The following is an 18,206-nucleotide window of genomic DNA, read 5'->3' on the forward strand; positions in this document are numbered from 1 at the left end:
CAAGCCAACTAGGATGGCAGAATTGCGTCCGATTAGCCTATGTAATGTGGGATATAAAATCATTTCAAAAATATTGTGCCAGCGGCTTAAGAGAGTTTTACTGGGCCTTATTTCTGAGACCCAATCGGCTTTTGTTCCTGGCCGATTGATCTCAGATAATATCCTTATTGCACAAGAGATGTTTCACGGTTTACGTACCAACCCGTCTTGTAAAGGGCAATTTATAGCAATAAAAACATATATGAGTAAGGCTTATGATAGAGTTGAGTGGGACTTTCTCGCGACTTTGTTACACAAAATGGGGTTTGCAGAGGTATGGGTGTCGTGGATAATGTTTTGTGTCACTTCGGTTGAGTATAGAGTTCTTCTCAATGGCCAGCCCAATGGCTTGATCATTCCTCAGAGAGGGTTACGGCAGGGGGATCATTTATCTCCTTATTTGTTCATTTTATGTATGGAGGTTTTAATTGCAAATATACGGAAGGCAGAAACAAACAAGCTTATTACTGGGATAAAAGTGGTGAATAAATGCCCACCTATTACACATTTGTTGTTAGCAGATGATAGTCTGTTTTTCTGTAAGGCGGATAGGGAACAATGTCGGGTAATTTTAGATATCCTAAAACAGTATGAATCTGCTTCGGAACAACAAATAAATTTTGCCAAGTCATCGGTTCAGTTTGGCCATAAGATTGATGACACAAAGAAGTCGGAATTATAGGATGTCCTTGGGATCACAACCTTGGGCGGTATGGGGTCATATCTAGGTTTACCTGAAAGCTTGGGTGGGGCAAAAACCAAAGTTTTTTCCTTTGTTCGTGAACGAATTCAGAGTCGAACGAATGGTTGGACGGCAAATTTGCTTTCAAAAGGGGGAAAAAGGTAATGATTAAATATGTGGTTACTGCTGTCCCGACTTTCGTGATGTCTTGTTTTAGGATACCAAAAACAATTACATCCAAACTTACGAGTGCAGTGGCGAATTTTTGGTGGAGCACTAATGGTCAATCAAGGGGCATGCATTGACTTGCTTGGGAAAAATTATGTGTCAGCAAACAGCTCGGCGGTCTCGGTTTTTGGAATGTAGACGATTTTAATTCCGCCATGTTGGCTAAACAGTTATGGCGTCTGATTGATGCTCCGAACTCACTGTTTGCCAGGGTTTTTAAAAGTAGGTACTATAGGAATACGCATCCTTTGGATCCTATTAGGTCTTACTCCCCATCATACGGATGGAGAAGTATATGTTCCGCTCGCTCTTTGGTTAATAAAGGACTTATTAAACGGGTTGGCTCCGGGGACACCATTTCCATATGGTCTGATCCTTGGGTGCCAGCTCAATCCCCGAGACCAGCTTTAAGTAGGGGCCCGATAAAGGACCTCTCTCTTCAAATGAATCATTTAATTGATCGTGAGACGAACACTTGGCGGATGGACATGCTTCATGAGCATTTTGATCCACTTGATGTGGCTTTGATCCAGGTTATACCATTAGGAGGAAATCAAAGGGGAGACCCTTTCGGTTTGCATTTCACGAAAACAGGGCGGTATACAGTCAAATCAGGTTATCACACTGCACGACTTGATGTAAATCAGCCTTTCATGGCTCGTGGCTCTGGGCCAGACATAACACCCCTTCTCGCTAGCGTTTGGCGGGTCCGATGCCCTCCAAAAATTTAACATTTCATGTGGCAGGTGTTATCTGGATGTATTTCGGTCTCGAATAATCTGGGACGTCGTGGTATTGCATGTGATTTAGGATGTGTTCGCTGTGGAGCGGAGGAGGAGACCATAAATCATGCAATTTTTGTTTGTCCTCCTGCTCGTCAAGTATGGGCTTTAGCCCATGTACCGGTGGGCCCACTTTCCTTTCCGACAGATTCGGTGTATGTAAATTTGGATCATTTCTTAGGGCAGCAGAATCCAGGGGCTCATGTTGTGGCTTTTTCTTGGCTTATGTGGTATATTTGGAAAGCTCGGAATGCACGAGTTTTTGAAGATATTGTGGAGAAACCAGAGGATATTGTGAGGGTTGCATAAGGAGAAGCTATAGGGTGGCAGCAGGCTCAAGTATAGGATGATGTAGACATCTCTCACCCTATCCCTGTAGGTTTATCGGGTCTGGGGGTACTACTTCACTCCCACCCGTTTTCTCTGTCTATCGTTGCTTTATAGATGGTTCCTGGAAAGCAGGAGACCAATTTGCAGGTGCTAGATGGTGTTGTACCTCGCTCCAGGTTGTGTCACCGCTGATGGGCGCTAGGAATTTTCGTCGAAGTCTATCACCATTACATGTCGAAGCTGAAGCTTTTTCTTTGGACGATGCGGTATATGATTGGTCATGATTTCCGAGACGTGGCTTTCTATACGGACTGCTCCGATTTGGTGAAGATGGTGTCTTCTCCTTCTGACTGGCCAGCCTTCACGACGTACCTGGAATACATCAAGATTGATAGGGAAGAATTTTCATCTTTTTCTTTATCTTTAATTTCAAGAAATGCTAATGTTAGTGCGGATTTCTAGGCATGCCAAGCGCGTACCTCTCCGTATCATGTTTTGTTTGTTAACAACTTTCCTTCGCATTGGCTCGTTTGAGTTGATCTTTTGTTGAAAAAAAAAAAAAAATTTATCTATAGTAAAACAAATTTAACTTCATTCCTTTTTGCTTGCAGATCAGCTACAAAACGCAGCGTTTTAGCTTTTTCTTTTTTATAGTAGTAACTTATTTACTTTTATGCCCCCTTATTTTGCTGTCCTTTACTCAAACCCAAACCCTAACTCGGATTCGATTTTTTTCTTTTCCGAGAATCAGAAAATTAGGTAGCCATGTTCATAGAATTCATCGTCTCACCACGACGTTTGAATCACTGAGTCCTAGATACAGACGTATATTCATTTGCTGATGCACATTTTGAATTCAGTTTGCGTATTGGTCTTCGAGTTTTCCGTCGGCGGCCATGGACGCGTTCAATGACGAGATAGAGATCGGGAGCTCGGTGGAGTCTTTGATGGAGCTATTGGATTCGCAGAAGGAGCTTTTCCATAGCCAGATCGATCAGCTCCAAGATGTCGTCGTTGCCCAATGCAAACTCACCGGCGTTAACCCCCTCGCGCAAGAAATGGTTGGTCATCGTTTTTGATGTTATATGGTATCGGAAGTTCTTTTCTTTATTTGTTTTGGGTAATGGTGTTTTTTGGCGATATGGGCAAAGCTGAGAAGGACAAGTTAATCGGGTTTAAGGGTATTGAGTCTAGCAAACATAGAGGTGTTTTTTTGTATACATTCTTATAGCTCGACCTCGTTGCTTCTTCTGTGAATTGGTTAGCTTCGGTGATAAAAGCTTTGCTTCACAGTTTAACTTCTGGTCCCGTTTGTAAATGTGGGTTCGTACTGTAATGGTGATGGTTCAGCTGTTTAGAAGTTACTTCTCCCTTTTCAAGTAATCATTTGTATCATCTCTGTTAAAGGCATTGATTCTGTTTTGCTTCTATTTTTGCAGGCTGCTGGTGCGTTGTCCATTAAAATTGGTGAGTCTTGTTTGGATTCGTGGGATCTTTTGGCATAATCATGCATATTACCGGGCATATGGACTGATTTTGTTCCCCTCAGTCTCCTTCAAGCATTTTTAGTTTGTTTTCGTATACTAAGTTTGTCACTGCTATCCTTTCATGATATCATTTCTTCTTCTCTTTGTCTTGAAGGCGTATCACAGAAAGTGTTTCAATTTGTTGTTGATGTGTTCCTTAAACAAGCACACCCAACTGTTGCTTACTTGATACCTCGTATCTGATGAAGTTTTAAATATTTCAGGAAAGCGGCCAAGAGACTTGTTGAATCCAAAGGCTGCTAAGTATCTACAAGCAGTTTTCGCAGTTAAAGATGCTATTAGTAAGAGGGAATCTCGGGAGATAAGTGCTCTATTTGGCATCACAGTCGCCCAGGTATTGTTCTTCTTCTTGATAAGTACTCTGTTTGGCGATGCCTTTTGAATTATATGTCAGTTTTGATCTGTCATGTTGAGGTGCTCATGAGACTTTGGTGGTATCCCTATTATTTCTTTCAATGGCAGGTTCGGGATTTTTTTGTTACTCAAAAGACAAGGGTAAGGAAACAGGTCAGGCTTTCAAGAGAGAAGCTAATTTTGTCCAATTCAGATGCTCTACAAGGTGATGGTGTTACGGAAAATAACAATGCCACAAATCATGTTGATCCCGTTCCCTTGAACTCTGTACATCCAGAGGCATGTTCTCTAAGTTGGGGTGAAGGTGAAACAGTGGCACTTATGCCACCCGAGGATATTCCACCCGACATCAGTGACTCAGACAAATACTTTGTTGAGAATATATTTTCTCTGTTGCGTAAAGAAGAAACATTTTCAGGCCAAGTGAAATTAATGGAGTGGATCATGCAGATACAAGATTCTTCCGTACTGATCTGGTACTAATTGAGTGTTTTCTTTCACTCAATGTCTTATATATTTTATAGTTTCTGTATTCCCATCTTTACTGTCATTTTCTGTGTGTGCACAGGTTTTTATCAAAAGGAGGGGTTTTGATACTTACAACATGGTTGAGTCAAGCTGCTGCTGAAGAGCAAACAAGTGTCTTACTCCTTATCCTGAAGGTACTAGATTAATATACTTGCAGCCGGATTGCTGAAAAGAAACTAAAAATTGTTGTATTATGGATAACTGATATATAGCACGCAGGTTCTTTGTCATTTGCCTCTTCACAAAGCATCTCCTGAAAATATGTCAGCCATATTGCAAAGCGTCAATGGACTTCGTTTCTATAGGACGTCAGGTGTAATTTCTTATAAACTTAAATGCTGTGTTACTTTCATTAATGCCAAAGTTCGTGTTGTGATTTCTTCGATTTCATTATCTGATTTGAAGATCAGACATATCAAACAGGGCAAAAGGTTTGTTATCAAGATGGACCAAGTTATTTGCTAAAATCCAAGCTATGAAGAAACAGAATCGTAACAATTCGCAAATTGATTCGCAGAGTCAATTGCTTCTGAAACAGAGGCAAGTTGTAGTTTATGTGTTGGCTAGATACTTTTTTCTTACCTCCAATTTTGTTGTTTAGTGACATTTTTACTCATTGAATTCTGCCTTGTTATGCAGTATTGCTGAAATCATGGGTGATACTAGTAATCCTGTAAGTGGGACATACATTAATCTTTTCCTATTATTTGTACTACGTCAGTTCCATAAAACCTGTTTTCGTTGTAACAGGAAGATATACTTAGCCTTACAAATGGAAGGTCAGAGAATGTCAGGTATCAGTTTGATTTTTTACTTGCATCTAAAATATGTACCCTTTTGATGGTTAGGTGGTCTCAGAAATATTGGTTGTATTTTTGGTCCAGGAGGTTTGAATCGTCACAGGGTCCAAAATTGTTACTTACTTCTGCAGATGATTCCACCAAGAAACACATGCTTGGTTCAACTCCATCATGTATCCTTATGTTTGACCTCTTTTTTTTGAAGCACCAAATGTTTACATTTTCTCATTTCATTCGAAAAGTTAGCTTTTTCAACTCATAGACTGCTTGTGTAATTGAGTCGGTATTATCCATGTGAAACCTGCCATGTCAAAAGAGCAGCCAGATACTTCGCTTCATGTTATGGTCCTTTTCCTAGCACAGATAATTCTTTGCTTCAAAGTGTTTCCTTAGCTTGGAGCAGATAACAAAGAACGTAGGAAAGTACAGATGGTGGAACAACCAGGCCAAAAAGCTGCTGGAAAGAGTCCTCAGACAGTAAGAATAGGAACTTCAATTCGAAGCCGCCCTATGTCTGCTGATGATATTCAGAAAGCAAAGATGCGTGCCCTTTATATGCAAAGCAAGAATAGTAAAAAGGATGCTTTACCAAGTGCCATTGGTGATTCGAAAACCATTGTTCCTGAGAAGCCATTGGCTCTTCAGTCGTCCAAGGATTTTCCACCTAGTCAGAACAGTGAAGCTAAGACTGAAGATACAAATGTACCTTCAGCTATTCAGCCCGTTGATGGACCAGCCATAATTGTCCCGATACAAACTGATGAAATTAAAAAACCCTTTTTAACACCTTCTAAAAGCATTTCTAATAAGGTGGGAATTTTGGTGAAAATGAGTCCACAAACTATTCTCAAGAATTGCAAGAGAATACAGATTGATTGGCATGTACCTCCAGGTATACCATTCTTCAGATTTCTATCTCATTGACCACTTATGGAATAAGCTGAAAGTGACATTTCAGGGATGTTTCATTAGTTCACTTCTATTTTAGTGGTAGTTCAGGTCCCATTCTAATGTCTAGATTTCTGCAGGAATGGAACTTGATGAAGCCTGGAGAGTAGCTGCTGGTGGTAATAGCAAGGAGGCTGATGTTCAGAGAAACAGAAACCGGCGAGAAAGAGAAACAACATATCAGTCTCTACAAACTATACCATTGAACCCTAAGGAACCATGGGACAGGGAAATGGACTATGATGACAGTTTGACACCTGAAATTCCGTCTCAACAGTCACCGGAAGAAAGTTCAACAGAACCACAGGAATCACTTGATGAACGAAGAACTGCTGCCGGTGCTGCCACAACCTCATCATCTCTAAGCTGTCCTGAACCTGATCTCGAATTATTAGCTGCGTTACTTAAGAACCCAGATCTTGTTTATGCACTGACTTCTGGCAAGCCCAGTAATTTAGGCGGCCAAGATATGGTAAAACTGCTTGATGTGATTAAGACTGGGGCACCAACTTCGAGTAGTAGCTCAAATAAGCAGGTTGAAGAAAAGGTCGAAGTTTCTCTTCCATCTCCCACTCCAGCAACTAATCCTGGAATGGTGCGTTATTCGAAACCTATACACCCCAAATTCCTTGGACATATCTGGGGAACCCTAATGACAGAGCATTGTTGCCAAATGAAATCATATGGTTAATTAATGATGGGAAAAATCACATATATATAGAAAAAACAAACAAAAGAACTACAACAAGCTCTAGATAGCACCAAACCGTTTATTAGTCCTCCCCAGCTGTTAGATCTGTAACCTGATGAGTACAATGCCTTCATTACAAGATGTTCATGTTCACTGTTTCTTATCCTATTTATTGAATTAAAAGTGTATTCCAATTTTGCAGAGTGGATGGGGACAAGAAGCAATTCGGAATCCATTTTCTAGGCAAAACCAAGTCGGTGCTGCAGTTGCTAGATCGGGTACTCATCTTCACGTCACCTCAATGCAATGGCAATCAACAAACGAACAAGCGATCCCACGACATGCTACAGCAGCATATAATAACTCGCTCATATTGTCTCACACGGAAAGACAACAACAACAACAACAACAACAACAACAACAACAAATGCAACCACAACTTCATCACAATCATCATCTTCAGCAACAACCAATCTCAACAACATCGTATGCAGTAAGGGAAGCGGTAGGACAAATGGGCACAGCTACATCGTCGGGTTCATGGAGGTCGCAGCAGAGTCAGAACAGTTACTACTCACATCAAGGAAACGAGATTGCAGTGGCGTCACAAGCTTCTTCTTACCAAGGGAATAACCAGTACATGAGTAGCGATCGAGGATATGAATCATGGAGTCCTGATCATAGCCCAAGTAGGAACCATCCTAACGTGAGGGGGCAACAACAACAACAGCAACAACCATCGAGGAAATATGATTCTTCCTCTCACCCTTATTGGAACCAAAACAAAAGATGGCGTTGAGACAAATATATGAGATTTTTGTTCGTTTTGATCTTCAATACAATACTTGTCTGTCAGGGTTCAATTAGCATTTTCACATCTTGGAACACAGATTTTTCATTATTATTATTAACTCACGAAAGATTCATAAGAGATAGACAATAAACTGAAAAGATCGATAAAATTAACTCTACTATATCTCTCAGTCCGGTTTAAAGTTTTTCAAATGTCAAATTATGTTACCATTAACCGCCGAAATTGGATATCCGAATAAGTTTTGTAATCGAAATTTTGGTGAAGATTGTTAGAATTGACTTTGATCTTATTCTTCCCCCAATTTTATTTTTCCCGGACAAACATGACATAAAAAAGGTTAAAAACCAATACGGTTTATCAACATCTTATGGCGTTGAGATGACCAACAATCTAAACAAGCAAAGTAAAAATCACATGACGAAACAAATATTGCCAGCTGCGCATTTGTTCACTTCTTTTCATCTGAACCTAGAAAAATAGCTCTAAATGAGTAAATGTCATCAAGTTCCCAATATTAACAACAAAGACATCAGCTCTTTCAAGCAATTTTGGAGTCACTTTTAAACCCTATGTCTTGTAAACCAACATTGTCCATAGCGAAATTGTAAAGGATTTCAACTTCTTTTAAATTGAAAAAGCTTCAAGAGGACAACTACAATGTATCTCGCCGGGTTATCCTTTTTATCTTGTCAGTTTACGATACGACAAACTATTTTTGATTAATTGCCTGATAAATTTATCTTTGAAGTTTCAATTTTGGTCCCATGTAAATTACCTAGCTGTATGTTCTGCTTAATCAAGTAAACAACCTCTCTCGACTTTGGCTCGTTCCAATTCGTCTCTCGAAGACTAGTAGGCAAGTATCACGAACAAGTTAGTGGTTAAAAACCAAAAGGGCGGAAAAAAAAACTACGAAAATCTGATTCGAAACCAAAAAAAAAACAAATAAGAAAGGAGAGCCAAATGATCAGATAATTGTAGTCTGAGTTTTGGTCGACAGAATAAATCAATATTTCCGAATAATCATATCATCATTCCATTGGCTCTTTTCTCATCAACAAAGCAAATAATAAAAACAGTTTTTTTTTCCACCAAGAAAACTGAAAATTGATTAAAAAAAATAAAGTAAATAATAAAAAAGTGTGAAGGCTCAGAAGGATCCATTGGTAAATTTTCTAATCAGCGTATATTGCATCATAAAATAGGTAGTTTTTCATCATCACTGCCTTCACTCCTAAACCCTAATTCCCTAATTGTTATCCACCAACATCAAACTCAAAAAAAAATTCGACAGAATTTAAAAAAAAAAAAAAAACTTTTTAAAAAAACAACTGAATCAATCATAGCGAACTTAGAGATAAAAAGAAGAGGAATCATCATCGGCACAAAAGAATGAGTTGAGAGAAGAAGGAGTTTACAGGCGGCAATATATATAAGACAGAGGAGAAAGCTAGGGTTTTACAATTCCTTGCGGAAGAATCGGGTCGGTTCCGTTCGTTTTAAGTGGGCTTTATGAAATTACATCAAACTCGGCCCATTAGTTATTTATATGTATTTGGCCCGTGAAGTTTTCACTGTTCATAACCCGACGATGCCACGTAGACCGAGACTGGGGAGAANAAAAAAAAAAAAAAAAAAAAAGAGTAAAAGTTTCAGAAGAAATTTTCCGGGAAACGGCAAAAGAAAATATCAGACCGAAACGGGATTTATTCTTCGTCTGGGTCCATTTTTAATTTTTTTTTTTCCAAAGAAACGCACCGTATTGTCGAAGCGATGATAATTGGGAAATTTCTTCGACGACTTTTTTGTAGTGCTTTCGAAAATAAGAAAAAGGGTGAAGAAACCAAACCCTAATCGAGCTTCTCCTTCTCGGAAATGTCGCCCTGATTCCGCCACTTTTGACTCCGGCGCCGATCTCACTCTGTCCGTGAAATCTGATTCTGCCAAGGTATGCGCATTAAATATCTCATGAGACTAAAAGTTTGATTGAAATATTTTTAAGTAGCTACTTCACCTACATTTAGAAGATTGTGGATTTCTAAGTTTAGTTTTGCCAATACCGTGTAGTCTCTCTCGCTTACTAGAGATGGTTTTGCTTTTCATTGTTCAGCATCGTTAGTGCTTGGTACACGTTTTAATTTACCGTGATCTTGTTCTTAATGGGTTGGATAACCTCTCTGTCAGAAGAGTCTTTGTAGTTTGTGGTCACTCCTGTAAACACAACTCCGTGGCATTTGTTTCTGTCACCACTCTGGTGATGTTATTTCTGGATATTTTTTAAGATTGCTAAATGTGAAATCTGTGACTTTTTGTTGGACGTTGCACTTGTGGAGTACACACAGATTTATATGATCAAATTGGAACCTTAGTGTACCCTCTTTGTTTGTGTGTCTGTGAATAACCAAGCTTTTTTTTTGTTTGTTTGTGATATTAATGATGTGCATAGAATTGTACCTTCTGTTGATTGATCATTTTATAATTTTTCTTTGGCTTCCTCTTTGTGATGAAATGGGCAAATCACTTTCTGACATGTTATCCTTTATATTCCGTGGTTTTTACATAAATGAATCAGGAATGGATCAATATGGCATTCCAGTTCAGAGAAGACAGATGAAGCACAAGGGGAGAAATGTTGTATGGTCTGTTGGAATGGACAAGTGTCTGATTGAAGCTTTGGCTGTCCAGGCGAAAAACGGGAACAAAGTAGACAAATGTTTCAACGAGAGTGCATACACTGCTGCTTGTGTTGCGGTTAATACTCGTTTCAATCTAAACCTCAATAGCCAAAAAGTTATCAATCGCCTGAAGACGATTAAGAAAAGGTACAGAGTGATGAGAGACATACTTAGTCGAGACGGATTCTGGTGGAACTCGAGCACAAAAATGATCGATTGCGAAAGTGATGAGCTCTGGAAAAGATATATTGCTGTAAGTGTATATATCCCCTCATAATCTCTGCTCTTTCACTAAAAGATCATCCTTCTTTGTGCACCATTATCAACTTCAAATTGGTTGGAACAGGTATACCCAGACGCAAAAGCATTTAGGGGAAAGCAAATTGAGATGTATGAAGAACTTAGAACAGTATGTGGTGACTATCAAACTTCAGGTCGATATAGCAAAGTGAAGAGTGAAAGCAATCATCATCTTAACGACATAAAACACTTTGAAGAAGACTCTGTTTCATTCCCTTTAGCAAGTTCTGAAGAACATAGTGATACAGATGGAACTGAGTCATACGCAGGAGGAGCAAATGAGTATATGCATGAAGAGTCTCAAGATTATCCTCCTCCTCCTCGAGATCCTGTAAGACAACCTTCTAAACGTCCTCGAGACTTGGATCCATTCCAAGAAGCAATGTTTGCAGTTGCTTCTAGCATTCGTCGCCTAGCTGATGCAGTGGACCAAAGCAAAACTTCGATCAATACAGAGGACTTGTTGGAAGCAGTGATGGAGATTGATGGGTTGGACGAAGCAAAACAGATGTATGCATTTGAGTTTCTGAATGGTGATCCAGTCAAAGCTAGAGCTTTCATGGCTTATAATAAGAGGATGAGGAAGATGTTTTTGTCTCGACAGTTTTGGTGGTGGAAGTAACTAACGGATTTGCTTCTATGGCCTCAAAGAATCTTCCTCTTTTTTTTTTTTTTTGGGTAGGATCTATAAGTTTGTATTGTTAATGGTAAAAGTTGGATATATTTTGGTGAGGCCAATTTGGTTTTGTTGTGAAATCATTAATCTAATATGATTTATATCCCAACTAGAATTTTCAACCAAATGAAATCTTAAATGTGTTCTAAAACATCATGTCTTTTTGTCCAAATTCTAAACCTTAAAATCTAAAAATTAAACCCTAATTGTTCCTGCAGAAATTTTGTGATTAGCAAGTTAATATCATTGATCAAGTAATACATCATAGACCAAAATCTCTAATACACTAATGAGTAGTTATGTTTCTTTATTTTAAAATTATTAAGAAGAAAATTTAAATAAAAATAGTGAGAGTGAGTGATTGGAGGAAAATAACACAACGCAACACAATCTTAGCAAAGGTGACCTTATCCACTCATAAAAACATTCTTCTTCGAAAATGCCAACTAGAAATTTCAAAGAGAAGAAGAAGGAGAAGCATAAAAGATGGCGAAATCACTCCTATGCTCATCAACGCTAAATCCATTCTTCTCCACCACTCTCTCATCTTCGGCGTCTTCGAAGAAGACCCAAATTGCATACTCAGGAAACAGCAAGAACCAGACATCGTCTCTGTTATGGAACAGAAGGGAACTGTCGCTTGGGTTTATGAGCAGCTTAGTTGCGATTGGTCTCGTGAGTAACGACAGAAGAAGACAAGACGCGAATGCAGCGATTCTTGAAGCTGATGACGATGAAGAGCTTCTTGAGAAAGTGAAGCAAGATCGGAAGAAGAGGATTGAGAGACAAGCTGTTCTTAATTCTGCTGTAAAGGAGAAAGGTACTTCTTTCAATTTTTCCCCTAAATTTTTATTCCATTGAAATGATCAAAGGTTACATCTTTAGCTTTCATAGTTTAACTTGGCTTGTTTCAATGCCATTTACATTGAACCTTAGTCTGGTTTTGTTTCGTTTATCTTCCTTCAATTCCTCCACATGAAGTACTCAGAACAAATTGATGGTAAAGTTTTCCCCTTTTGAGGACAAATGTGTTTTCAGAGTCAATTGGTTTGTTCCAATGCCATTTACATTTTGCCCTGATCTGGTTCAGTTTCGTTTATCTTCCTCTAATGCCATATGAAGTTATGGAAAAGTTTTACTCTTTGTGTTATGGTCTTCATAAGTAAATGGTTTTGTTTCATTTCTTCTTCCTTCAATGCCTCATGAAGTAATCAGGACAAATTGATTGAAAAGTTCACTCTTTTAAGGACAGATGCGTTTTCACTTTGTGTTATGGTTTTCATAGTTAATTGGCTTGTTCCAATGCCATCTACATTGAGCCCTAGTCTGGTTTTGTTGAACTTATTTTCCTCCAGTGCCACATGAAGTACTCAGAACAAATTAATGGAAATTTTTTTACTGTTTTGTGTTTTTCTCTTTGTGTTATTCGTAAGTAACTGGGCTGTTCCAATGCTACTTAACATTAAAATTTAATCTGATTGTGCTTAATTTATATTCCTCCAATCCAACATGAACTAAATCATTTTGATGAAAAGTTTTACTCTTTTTCGGACAAATCTGTTCTGGTCATCTTGGTTCTCAACCTAAAAGGATACAGTTTACAGGGTATTTGCAGGATCTTGTTTACAAGTTAAGTAAAGTAGGACAAGCCATTGAGAACAATGATCTGCCAGCTGCAGGTTTGGTTTTGGGGAAAGGCATCGATACCGAATGGGTCAAAACCGTTAATTTGGCTTTCACAAAGGTCTTTGCTTTGCTTCTTTACGTAAGGTATACTTTCTTAAATAACTTTTTGTTACTGTTTGTTGAAGCATCCTTCTTTGTGTTCTTGTGACAGTTGAGTACAAGCCCAGAAGAGAATACAGAAGTGGAAGCATTTAATTCATCATTAGCTTCTCTTATTACATCAGGTCTTCTTCTTCAATCCTTTTTAACTTCTTTATTCACAAGAATCAAAACTCTCATTACAACATTGTAAATATCTTCTTCAAACTTGTTCTTGATTCTTTTTTTCACAGTGAACAAGAACGATATAGAGTCATCGAAGCTCGCTTTCGTGTCATCGGCTGGCGCATTTGAGAAATGGACGACTTTGACAGGTGTTTTGGAACAGCTTAAGGGACTGTGATAGGCTACAAATTGATTATATGTTGTCGTTTTTCGTATTTTGGGACAGATTGTCAAAAAAAGAGGATTTGTTTCTTACTTACCTTGCATGGGTATCAAATCAACAAAGTTATTATCGTCCTATTGAATACCACAATTGACCATTGTCAATAGAAGTGCACATCAAAAGGAACTAGGAACCTTTCTTATTCATCCCCTCTTAATTAACCAATCAAAACACAATATGTCATGTTATATCATATTAAAAAAAAAAAAAAAATACAAAGCAAATTAAGGAAACAATTTCTATAGATTTTTATTAAAGAAACTTATTATAGGTATTCGGGTGTCGAGAGCTTGCCCTGCGATTTCGCACCTATTATTCGCGGATGATAGTCTATTCTTCTGTCGGGCCAAAAAGGAACAATGTGAGGTTATTCTAGAGATTCTTCGGCAGTACGAACGAGTGTCTGGTCAGCGGATAAACTTCCAAAAGTCATCGGTTCAATTTGGGCACAAGGTAGAAGCGAACTTGCGTGAGGAACTAAAAGGCATTTTGGGAATCACCACTTTGGGTGGTATGAGCTCATATTTAGGAATTCCGGAAAGTCTTGGAGGCTCAAAGACAAAAATGTTTTCCTTTGTTCAGGATCGCTTACAAAAACGAACGGGTGGCTGGCCTGCCAGACTACTTTCCAAGGGAGGGAAGGAGATCATGATCAAATCGGTAGCGACTGTCGTTCCTACCTTTGTCATGTCATGTTTTCGCCTTCCGAAAACGGTCACACGAAAACTCACTAGGGCGATTTCCAATTTTTGGTGGAGTTCGTCCGGGGAATCACGCGGTTTACATTGGATCGCTTGGGACAAATTGTGTACTGATAAGATAGAGGGTGGTTTGGGGTTTCGGTGTTTGGATGACTTTAACACTGCGTTGTTGGCTAAACAACTCTGGCGGCTAGTTACAGCCCAGACTCCTTGTTTGCTAAGGTTTTTAAAGGTCGTTATTATAGGCATTCCAATCCGTTGGATCCGATTAAATCCTACTCACCGTCTTATGGATGGCGTAGTATGGTGTCTGCTCGCTCTCTGGTAAACAAAGGACTGATTAAACGAGTAGGATATGGTGATTCCATTTTAGTATGGTCTGATCCCTGGATTCCTGCCTAACTCCCGAGACCAGCACTACGTTCAGGATCGTCTATCGATCCTACGCTTCGAGTTGAAACTTTCATTGACAGGAACTCTCTCTCCTGGGACTTGGCGTTACTTTCGGCCTTTTTCAAGCCGGAAGATGTTGCCATTATTTCTGCTTTACCTCTTGGTAATTTGCTTTCACCGGACAGGCTGGGGTGGCACTTGACAAAAACTGACATGTACACAGTTAAATCTGGGTAAAGCTTTGAGATAGGTTCCAGTAGATTCTCCACTTACTTCTGGCCCAAATATTATATCTCTTCAAGCTTTTGTTTGGCAACTCCGGTGTCCACCAAAAATTTGGCACTTTTTGTGGCAAGCACTTACAGGTTGTGTAGCAACCGCATCTAATCTACGGCGTCGCGGTATGGGTTGCGAAAGCGAATGTGCTCTTTGTGGCGGTGATGAGGAGACAATAAACCATACATTATTCGTATGTCCTTCGGCTAGACAGGTTTGGGCGTTGTCCCATTTCCCAGTTTCTTCGGGCATGTTTCCCTCAAACTCTATCTATGCAAACATAGACTCATTATTTTGGAGATTCCAACAGATCTCTTCGATTGATGTTTTCCCATGGATCCTTTGGTATATTTGGAAGGCTAGAAATGATAAAATTTTCAGCAACTTGGATTCCAATCCGCTTGCGATTTTATGACTAGCGGAGGAGGAAGCAAAACTCTGGTTTTCGGCACGGGGGGATTCCCCTGGGATATCTCTACAGAATGGTCCCCGACCACCCACTAGTCATATGAATATTGCTAGTAGGACGGTTAGGAACCATGCAAATGGTTGTAGATGTTTTGTGGATGGATCTTGGAAAGAGACGGACCGGTACTCTGGCAGAGGGTGGTATTGTATTCCCCCGGAGGGGGAAGCTCCCATTATGGGTGCATCTAACCTTCGTCGTAGTCTATCACCACTTCATGCAGAAGTGGAAGCTTTAATTTGGGCAATGAGATGTATGATCGGAGCGGATAATGAGAATGTTGTTTTTCTCACCGATTGTTCTGATTTGGTGAAGATGGTGTCTTCGCCTTCCGAGTGGCCCGCATTTAGGACGTATTTGGATGACATTGAAGCGGATAAGGACGAATTTCTCTCCTTTTCTTTAGTCTTGATCCCTCGTTCACAGAATGGTATTGCAGACAAGCTGGCGCGTCGTGCTAGAGTAGAGTCGCATCAAATTACCTATGTCAACGAGTTTCCTACCAATTGGCTTCTCTAAGCTAATCTTGTATGATGTTGTCAAAAAAAAAGAAATTATGTAGGTATTGGGTTTACGAATAGGGGTTAAGAAATTAAACAAACAAAAATAATCAATATTATCTAAACAAAACAATTTTAAAATCATTAATTTTAACATTATTTATAATTTTTTTATTATAACATCTAAACTATAAACACTCTTTTATAAACTCAAATCGGTAGTTGGCGATCATGGTATCAGGCGCGTTCTCATCGTCGAACAGATGGCGGAGGAATTCTGGTGCAAATAGTTCCCATCAAACTATTTCTTCTCTTAACAAACAGAAAATGGTCAAAGCAATCTCACCTTTGCCTTTTCCATTCGCCTAATGGTACCAAGAACCTCACATTTAAAGACCATGCCGCGGACAATGAAATATCTCTGCAAGTCTCCTCCCAAAAGTTTTGCAACATGTATGTTATTGATGTTGGCAGCCACCTTTTGATACATATCAAATGATAAACCCATTTTTGTTTTAGTAATCTTATGTATACCCATCGATAGGATTACATGCGGAAAACGCTTCTATGACCATGTTGTCTTATTCATTGGAAGTGTCTGAGTCTTTAGTTATATCTGTCAAGAAAGGACTTCGCTCAGCCCCACCGTTGACGCTGAAATACTTATTATACGAGATTAGGGGTAATAGCGGAGCTAATCTTTTTAATCTAATCATTCCCAAAGGCTAATTGGTTAGTTATGATTGCTAGAATGGTAGAAAAACATTATAAATCCAACCTAGCTACTCATGAGGTTTGATAAAATTAAATAAATGGTAGATGTAGTGAATGATTTTTATGATAATGACCGAACTAGAAAAATATTGGATATATTTCACGATATGCAAAAAAGATCAATAATTTTTTCACAGATATGTACCACACGAAACATATTCTGTCCGCTTATACCTACATATTCATTTTGTAATTTTTTTGTTTAATGAATATTTTTTTCATTTTTGTTGTAATATTATTTGTATTTATGTACAATGGGTTAAATTATCTTGTATATTATTATTTCATTGTGAAAGGAAATTTATGTTTATACAATTGCTTCTGTTTATCACTTTCCCATCAATTATACAGGTTCTTTTTACCCATTTAAAAGCTTATCAGATTCCCATGGGCTTCTTGTGTATTAATACAACTGTATCGACCATCGAGTTGAGAATCGACCATATATGCGTTCTAACGAGAAAAAAAATATGATTATTGATTATTCGAGTAGAATTTCTGAACTATATTTTAGAATTCTTGTCATATTTAATTGAAATTTGTATGGATTTGAGATCTGTTAATATCATTAACTTGATAACTCTTCCTAAATTGGTTCCCTTGTCACAATTATAAACCAAAAGTATACATCACAAACGTATATATGCCAAACATATAAAGCTCTTGCAGTCATTTGGGCATTATATTACGCACTTTGTTTGATCTTTTCTCTGAATACATTGAATGCTTTTATTACAACTTTATCTCCTAACCAATGTAAAAACAAAAAATCCAACGTTAATCAATCCAATTCAGCTTTAAAAAAATCCGCTAAGACGACTAGTCAATATTGGTAGCGACGGCATTGTAGAAGCGTTAATATTACTGAGAGCGCACAAATGCTTCTGTATAAATACCATCGCTACTTGTGTCTTATTTCATCACATTCTCACCTTCAACATCAAACATCACATCTCTTAATCCTTTGTCAGAGAGTTTCCTAGTAACCAAATCAAATGGCCGGTATCAAAGTTTTCGGACACGCTGCTACCACTTCCACCAGGAGAGTCCTCATCGCCCTCCACGAGAAGAACCTCGACTTTGAGCTCGTTCATGTTGAGATCAAAGACGGTGAGCACAAGAAGGAGCCTTTCCTCTCCCGCAATGTAAGTATATCTTATCTATGTGTTTGTTGTAACTTGTAAGACAAGGCCAACTGTTTTTTATATATCTGTCCTGGATCTTGAATGTTTTCTTCTTCAGCCTTTTGGTCTAGTTCCAGCCTTTGAAGATGGAGACCTCAAGCTCTTTGGTACGAACTAAGTTTTCCATGCATCATCTTCAATCTCAAATAAATCTGATTCACTAATATGAATTGGATATTTTTGTGCAGAATCAAGAGCGATTACTCAGTACATAGCTCACAAATACGAAAACCAAGGAACCAACCTTCTCCCAGCTGACTCCAAGAACGTATCTCAGTACGCGATCATGGCCAATGGAATGCAAGTGGAAGCTCACCAGTTCGACCCAGTGGCTACAAAGCTTGC

At 38.8% G+C, this 18,206-nt stretch overlaps 4 protein-coding genes across 4 annotated transcripts in view; all 4 read left to right on the forward strand.

The window, feature by feature from the left end:
* On the forward strand, window positions 2,774–7,833 carry LOC104707840 (homeobox protein LUMINIDEPENDENS). Its single transcript, XM_010424273.2, has 13 exons — window positions 2,774–3,122; window positions 3,501–3,528; window positions 3,812–3,942; window positions 4,071–4,438; window positions 4,531–4,624; window positions 4,710–4,803; window positions 4,901–5,030; window positions 5,130–5,163; window positions 5,241–5,284; window positions 5,375–5,463; window positions 5,694–6,182; window positions 6,319–6,833; window positions 7,132–7,833. The coding sequence occupies exons 1-13, from the start codon at window positions 2,958–2,960 to the stop codon at window positions 7,726–7,728; spliced, it is 2,778 nt and encodes a 925-aa protein (XP_010422575.1). The 5' UTR covers window positions 2,774–2,957; the 3' UTR covers window positions 7,729–7,833.
* LOC104707842 lies at window positions 9,401–11,503 on the forward strand. The gene is made up of 3 exons (XM_010424274.2): window positions 9,401–9,691; window positions 10,316–10,671; window positions 10,765–11,503. Exons 2-3 carry the CDS (start codon window positions 10,318–10,320, stop codon window positions 11,338–11,340), a joined length of 930 nt encoding a protein of 309 aa, XP_010422576.1. The 5' UTR covers window positions 9,401–9,691; window positions 10,316–10,317; the 3' UTR covers window positions 11,341–11,503.
* Window positions 11,817–13,651, forward strand: LOC104707843 (thylakoid lumenal 16.5 kDa protein, chloroplastic). Its single transcript, XM_010424275.1, has 4 exons — window positions 11,817–12,214; window positions 12,999–13,138; window positions 13,232–13,304; window positions 13,413–13,651. Exons 1-4 carry the CDS (start codon window positions 11,881–11,883, stop codon window positions 13,520–13,522), a joined length of 657 nt encoding a protein of 218 aa, XP_010422577.1. The 5' UTR covers window positions 11,817–11,880; the 3' UTR covers window positions 13,523–13,651.
* Window positions 17,575–18,206, forward strand: part of LOC104709797 (glutathione S-transferase F3-like) — an 8,145-nt gene continuing 7,513 nt past the window's right edge. The window contains exons 1-3 of the mRNA XM_019228618.1: window positions 17,575–17,822; window positions 17,920–17,968; window positions 18,050–18,180. Coding sequence (XP_019084163.1) covers window positions 17,673–17,822; window positions 17,920–17,968; window positions 18,050–18,180 — 330 coding nt within the window. The 5' untranslated portion in view covers window positions 17,575–17,672. The remainder of the gene's footprint in view (window positions 17,823–17,919; window positions 17,969–18,049; window positions 18,181–18,206) is intronic.

Source organism: Camelina sativa, chromosome 8 (genome assembly GCF_000633955.1).
Source record: "Camelina sativa cultivar DH55 chromosome 8, Cs, whole genome shotgun sequence".
NCBI lineage: Eukaryota > Viridiplantae > Streptophyta > Magnoliopsida > Brassicales > Brassicaceae > Camelina > Camelina sativa.